The following is a 7,203-nucleotide window of genomic DNA, read 5'->3' as shown; positions in this document are numbered from 1 at the left end:
CGCTCGTCCCGCGTCTCTGCCACTGTCACACGGCCCGCGCGCTGCCTCCGCCTGACGGGGACGCCGGGGAAGGCCCGCCCGTCCAGGGCACGTGACCTCCGCCGCCCTCAGAGCCACCGCCTGGCCCCGCCCCGCGCTCGCGCCGGACGCTTCCGGCCGAGGGCCGGCGGAGGAGCGCGCGTGCGCCGGGAAACCCGGAAGCGCCCGAGCGGCGGAGCCGGGGCGGGAGGCGCTGCCGGAGGCGCTGCGTGCGCGGCGCTCCCGCGGCCCGGCCGGCCCGGGGTGGGCGCGGAGCCTCGGGGCGCTGTGCAGGGACAGGTAAAGGGGCCCTGAGGGGGCGTGGGCCCGCGGGAGGGACGTGCGAGGATGTGTCCCGAAGGTACGGGCGCGGCGTTCCCGGGTTTGCGAAGGTATCCGGGTGAAGGCGCGGCGGTGACGGGACGGGGAAGGGTCTCCTCAGGACGGCCGGGGTTTGGGAAAGGCTGTGGGGAGGGATGGGAGTGATGGCAGACCTTAACGTAACCTCAGCTCCATTCGTGAAGGATGTTGGTTGTTTGGAGTTCAGGCTGGCACGAAACTGGCAGGGTTGCCTTGTACACGGTGCTGAGACCGGTGAGGTGCATCTAAGGCGGTATTTTAGTGTGGACTCTTATGAGTTATGAGTTAGGAGTTACCCTTTTTTGATGTTATCCAAATTTATACTTTTGATGACTCCAAAAAGGAGTTTTCCTGGCACTTAAATGCTGTGTGAAAGCATGGTGGAGTGCTCGATCACCTTTTCTGTTTCTTCGTTTGTTTGTTTGGCTTTTCTTTTGGACAAGCTAGTTAATAGTTCTGATATATATATGTGTGTATGAATAGATATATGTTCACACACAGATATGTGTGTGTGAATATACATATATATTATATGTAGCCTGAAAATTTATACATATAAACAGATGTGCTTGCATCTTTCTGTACATTTTATCTTTGTATGTAACTGTATGAACCTATGACTATAAATGATATTTAGAATTATTTTCATACATTCAAACAATGGGAGTGTTGCATTATTGAAAATTAGACTGACATCTCAATTTCTTGTCCTTTTCCTAGTGCTTGACCTGTAATACAGAGGTCTTCCAGAATGCTGGAGTCCTATGTAACTCCTATTTTGATGAGTTATGTGAATCGCTACATAAAGAACTTGAAGCCTTCAGATCTGCAGTTGTCACTCTGGGGAGGAGACGTTGTGCTCAGTAAACTTGAATTAAAGTTGGATGTACTCGAACAGGTATGTTATGTTTATAGCAGTTACAGTCTGTGTCTTTGATTTAAAATAAGTTGTCTGAATTATTTTAAATTGGCCTGCACAGCTAAGTAATAACTTAGTGCTTGCTGGTTTTCTTCTTATGCAAGTATTTTTTCCCCCCTGCACTCAGTTATTCTTGCTTTAATTTCATGCCATTTGTTTAGCAGTGAATGGTAATTCTTTACACGATCTGAAAGTTATGGAGTGTGAAGAGAGGCTTTTTTGTGGACATGTTTCTTCTTTCAGTAGCTATTGTTTTATGGTAGGAGCATTAATTGAATTGCTTTTCCAGTCATATTTACAAATTACATATAGTAACTAAGTTGAAAGGTCACCAAGTAAAGTGGGATCTCTTTTTAATTATGCATACTAAAACCATTTGTGCTTTGTATTGTTTTCCAACTTCAGATTTCATTGTTCCATTTGTATCTGTACTTGAGTAGTTGAGGAATAGATTTGATCATCTGGTTTCTGTGGATTAAATCAAAGACACAGTAAAACTTAGCCTTAAAATAAAAAGCTTGACCAAGTAAAACACTGGATACAGACTTTGGAGCCTGCTGTCAATATGCAGTGGTAAAGCCTTAGCACAGGGATGGTTTCCTTTCATGCTTATCTGAGTTGACAACTTGAGTGTGTGAGATTGATAAAGCTTCTCTCTGTTGTGCATGAAGTAGCAGGGCTTAGCTGGAGTTCTGTGGCCAGATGTAGTCCAACCAAGTGAAGGAGCTGAGAGAAATGCAGCAAAGAATGGGAAATTTAATAAATACATCCCTTGAGAGAAGAATAAAATATACAGGGAATATGTTTTTAATGTTGACTAAAATAAGGTGAGACAAGATAGGGCAAGAATTATTTGGATCTGACAAGAAGCAATTGAATAAATTGCATGTTGGGAGACTTAGGTTAGACATAAATGGAAATCTCATTCATGTGTCTGATTGCGAGGCATTGCAATAGGCTGGGGTGACTGCGTGTCTCTGTTGGGAGCACCTTTTAAAATATGAAAGTTATACTTATGGTTAATTGAGAATCTCTGAACCTGTTCTGGAAGAATCTCTGAACCTGTTCTCTCTCTGTAAGAGACAATCTTAGAAGAGATCTTGCTCTGTTTTCTGTGCTTTTTAAAGAACCTTTCTTGTCTTCCTTCAAGTGTTTCATAGCCTCTGTATTTTCTCTCTCTATTACAGGGTACATACAAGTACAATACAGGTCTATTACTTGTCCATACAGCTGATTTTCTGTAGGATGTGTTCCCCCATGAGCCTTTTTAAATGTATGTGTACAAAGAAGGGTTGATCAGAAAGGATTTCTGGAGGTCATCTAGTCCAACCTCCTGTTTTGAGCAGGGCTGTTGCCAGCATTATGTCAGACATGATGTGTTTTTCTTCAGCTGGGTCTTTAACTCTGTCTTGTGAGAAGCTCCTGTCTGGGTAAGGTGTTTCAGTGCTCTGCTGTGTGGAGAGAAAGTTTGTCCTAATAACAAATGAAGACTTGGGATGGAAATATCAAACTTGCTGTCAAACTTATTACCTGTCACTATAAGAATTTTGCTACTGTCATTGGTGGTGTTCCCTTTCCAGTAGTTGCAGTTACCTGTTAGATGATCCCTTGCTTCATCTTTTTATGCCTATAAACTGGGTTCCTAAATAAACAGCTCAACCTGATATTGTCATGACTCTTGTGGCAAATACTGCCATATTTGGTCATTTGAATGGGAATGTGAATATATGATGGATGCAAAATTTAGGTCAGATTCATTGTTTTGACATTATTTGGCTGGGTGTTTGTAAAATGTAGTTATCTTCATTTTGTTCTTATTATTCTTTGGACTTGTCTGGACCCACAGACAAGAGTGGGTCCAGTGGGTATTTAGAGTGTCTTCTTCTTTTTTTTTTTTTTTTGTGGAGTGGATGCTGTTTATTATGCTGTTTATTTCTGCTCAGCAAAACTCTTCAAGTAAGCACTGTGTGAGAATGCAAAGTATCCAAGCCACTGTAGCTGTCAGGAGCTCCCTTGAAAAGCTGGTCTCTAAAAATGACCAGTATATATAATTTTAGTTGGGCTCTCTCCCTGGATGGATGCATGATACCCAACGTTAGTCCCCTTAACTGCTCTGCTCTTTAAACACTTTTCTGTCCTGGGTTGCGATCCCCAGCCTGGTTCCCTGCTCTTTATCTGACATGAACACAGCTTTAACTTCATGCTTCAGGTTCTTGCATACAAATCCATCTGTCCTGGATGTATTTGTCTAGAGCTTTAAACATTTATAGAGAATCCCATCTTCTGTGGAGTTATACATGGTTTTTAGGAGTGTTAGCATAGGTGACCCACTACCTGGATGAAGCACTTTATGACAGATTTGGGAAGAAGTGTGTGCTTCCTGCTCCATGCACTTTAGGTGATGTTAGTGTTCCCATGTCATGTTGTGCTGTTTTGAGCCACCCAACAGTGTCCCAAAGGATAGATAACAACAAAGCATAAACTGCTGTTTGTCTTATAGAAGATTATAATTTATACTTTTGACCAAATTGGAGCCAATACCTCTTGAGATCAGATGAAATACAGTTCTTGACAGAAAATTTACCAAACGTGAAGAGAATGTTCCAGTATCTGAAAATACTTTGCGTGTATTTTACATATATTTTTGTAAGTTTTATGCTTTCATTAAACTAAGATGAATGTCATTGTAATAACTCTTAGGGTCTGTCCTGCTCTCAGTCCCCCTTTTTTTGTACAAACCAGGTCTGTTGAAGTCTTCTGTGGAAGTCAAGTACTAGTTTGTACTCAGCTTGAATTTTCTAGGTGTAGGGTAGCTTTTGTATATAATTGTGTCACTCTCTGAATAGCCATTTGATTTTATAATAATTATCTTTGGTTGAAGATGAAATCTAATAAAATTTTGATTTTTTTTTTCCTATCCTGAGCGATTCAATTACCAGAAGACTGAACGTTCCAAGAACTTTTCCATCTGTACATAATATGCACATTATGCAAAAAATACTTCAAGAAAGTAACTTGTAATAAAATTTTGAAACTAATACTTTAAACATTATTTTTTGGAAAAGTGTTTTAAGCATTTTTGTCAAGTTTTGTGTGAAGTTCTTGTAGTAGCAGAGGTAACAGAATTTCCTCTGAACTTGATAAGTAGCTTGTGTGTGGTATATCTGTTGACACAGTGATGCCAAAAAGATGACATACATCATGATCTCTTCTTGCTGATTTTGTATATTCCCATAATTAGTTTTTAGCTGTTTTGCAAATGCAGAAGGGAAAGATTAAGTAGTCTTTGGAAGACAAAGGATACCTTGATCTAAAAAGAATTTGTATAGAAAGAAACATGAAAAATTCTAATGTACTTAAAATAATTTTGGGGAAGTGGGAACATTGAAATATCCTTATTTTAAGTCTCTTTTATATGCCACTGCTTACGTGTGAAATACAGCCTTGACTGTGAAGAAAAGGTATTTGAGTTAACACTGATGTGGAGAACGAGTACTTGCCTATCACCCAGCTTTTAAAACAGTCTTGTGTTTTAGGGAAAGGGGAGATTTTAGGGAAAGGGGAGTTATGATCATCTACTCTGCAGTCTTACATGTTAGTCAGTTATTTATGGGTCAAGCCCAGAAGTTCAGTTTCAGTCATATATATTTTTGTGAAGGATTTATACGATTAAATGGAAAATCTAAAATGTGAAGTTTTATCAGTCGTGGGTCTAGAAGAAATATTAAAAATTTCAAGCCATACTTAATGAAAGGAGAAAGATTGCGTAGGAAATAGGGAGGAATAAAAATGTTCTTTGTTATGTTGTGTTATGAACAAGTTGCTTAATTTGGCACACATTTGTATTGTCTACTGAATAGTACAAGAAATAGTTCTCTACAGTGCTTTATTCTAATTGCCCTAGCTGTAACCAGGACAATGGGTTTCCTTACTGACAGATAACATTTGTATCTAAATTTCCTTTGAAAAAGAACTACCTTCTAAATATGTTGTGCATTTGCTTTTATCATCTTTATTTTGAAATAATTCCTACTTCTGTTTCTTTTAATATCTTGTGGTTAACTAGACAAAAGAGAGAATCTGTTAAATCCACCCAGCAAATAGTGGAAAAGAATGCCTTTTGAGGTAATGACAAGCCAGGATCTAAATAGACCTTGTGGAAGTGATGAGTGATAAAAACTTATGCATCTATAAGTCCAGAATGGGAGTTTATTTCTATTATTATTAACAGTGGGAGTTCGCTGCCTTTATCTCTGAAAGCGTTGTCTCTTATGTTGTAATGTATTTTTAGATTGCATGTTTTTTATAATTTATTTCTGTGCCACACTTCATGTGTCTCCCCAGTTTCCCACTGCCCCCCCAAAAATCTCAGGGACAAAAGACACTACTTAAGTTACTGTATGATTAATCATATAGCAGGATTTTTAGCTAAACAGTGCAATACTTGCTTTTCAGTGTCTTGACTAAATAAGACTGTCTGGATGCCAATTTTATTTGTGTTGCTTGTAAGCCTAGGGCAGAATTTTTAGGCGAGGCTTTTGGCTAAAATCCTGAAGTACAGTAGTGAATGAGATGAAGAAAAAACACTTTCTAAAAACAAATCAACAATTTTCTTTGAACTTTTAATGAGAAAGTCTGAAACTGTAATCTCTTAAAATGGGGACTTGAAATTAGTTGTGACTTTGTGTAAGCATGGCTGAAGTAGGAGTCGAGTTTTTGTAGTATAAGATGGGTGTGGTTTTTTATACTTCATTAATCAGCACTCATTAAGGCCCAAATACTAATTTACAAACTGAAAGCTGTACTTGGCAAAAAAATAGAGCTATAATTTAGTGTAGTTTTCTCCTCTGAATATTTTGTCAGCAGTGAATATACAGTACTCTTAGATCCTGGATACAGGATAAACTTTCTGATTGTACCAGTAGAAAGGTTTAGGAGGTATCAGCTGCAGAGTGGGGGAAAGTGTTCCCTAAAATTGCTTCTCTTAGCAGCTGTTCTTGCTGTGATGGTGTAGATATTGTTAAGAATAGTTGACTTGCTTCTAGACATCCTGAGGACTCTCAAGCTGCAAACCTGTCACAGGTGTACATGGTGATGATTTCAACTCTGAACTTAAGAGATGTTAACTACTTAAGAAACTAAAACTTTTTAGGGGGCTTTCAACACATAAAACTAAGATTTGATTATATATTAATTATTCATGAATTTATCACTGATAAATGTATTCATCTCAATATATTTAGGCAAAAAATTACATTAGCTAGCTTCATAGAAATATTGTATAGGCATACTTTAAGGCTTTATAGTACATATCAAATATTAAATGCAAAGTGCCCTTGTCCCCAAATTTTATTCATATAGAAGTTTTGTACAGCAAGGATAGGTCTAGGGTCAAGCAGTGCAGGAAAAGAGTCTTTCTGGATCCACTGGTAGATATTTGTTTTAAATTCCCTAGCAACTTACCTGCTTGATTTCTGAGTTTCATGGACCTTCTCTGTGTAACATCTGTTCATTCATAGGAATTCTGTGTTGAATGAGATGCATGTACCTAACCTGAGCAAGGGGCAAACGTGCTTAAGCCCTGGCTTGCCAGGATAATTCTGGAGTCCTGAAAAAAGATTTGTGTTCCTGAGTTTACCAAAATACAGTTAAGAGCCTGTGTGTGCTGGTCAGCAGCAGGCTCAGTAGGAGTCAGCAATGTACCCTGGCAGCCCAGAGGACAAACCCCTTCCTGGGGTACATCAAACCCAGCATCACCGGCTGGTCACAGAGGTGACTGTCCTGTTATACAGACTTGGTGCAGCCTTGCCTTGAGCTCTGTGTGCTGCTCTGGGCCCCACAGCTGAAGAACGAGGGTAAAGGATGAGAATGTGTCCAGAGGAGGGCAACAAAGGTGATGAAAGGGC

At 39.7% G+C, this 7,203-nt stretch overlaps 1 protein-coding gene across 1 annotated transcript in view; it reads left to right on the top strand.

The window, feature by feature from the left end:
• The first annotated feature begins 217 nt into the window (after window positions 1-217).
• Window positions 218-7,203, top strand: part of VPS13B (vacuolar protein sorting 13 homolog B) — a 430,474-nt gene continuing 423,488 nt past the window's right edge. The window contains 2 exon segments of the mRNA XM_084211579.1: window positions 218-318; window positions 1,099-1,276. Coding sequence (XP_084067705.1) covers window positions 1,130-1,276 — 147 coding nt within the window. The 5' untranslated portion in view covers window positions 218-318; window positions 1,099-1,129.

Source organism: Fringilla coelebs (assembly GCF_963513975.1).
Source record: "Fringilla coelebs genome assembly, chromosome: 1".
Lineage (NCBI taxonomy): Eukaryota > Metazoa > Chordata > Aves > Passeriformes > Fringillidae > Fringilla > Fringilla coelebs.
Note: the sequence above shows the minus strand (reverse complement) of the source record. Positions and strands in the feature narration are given on the sequence as shown.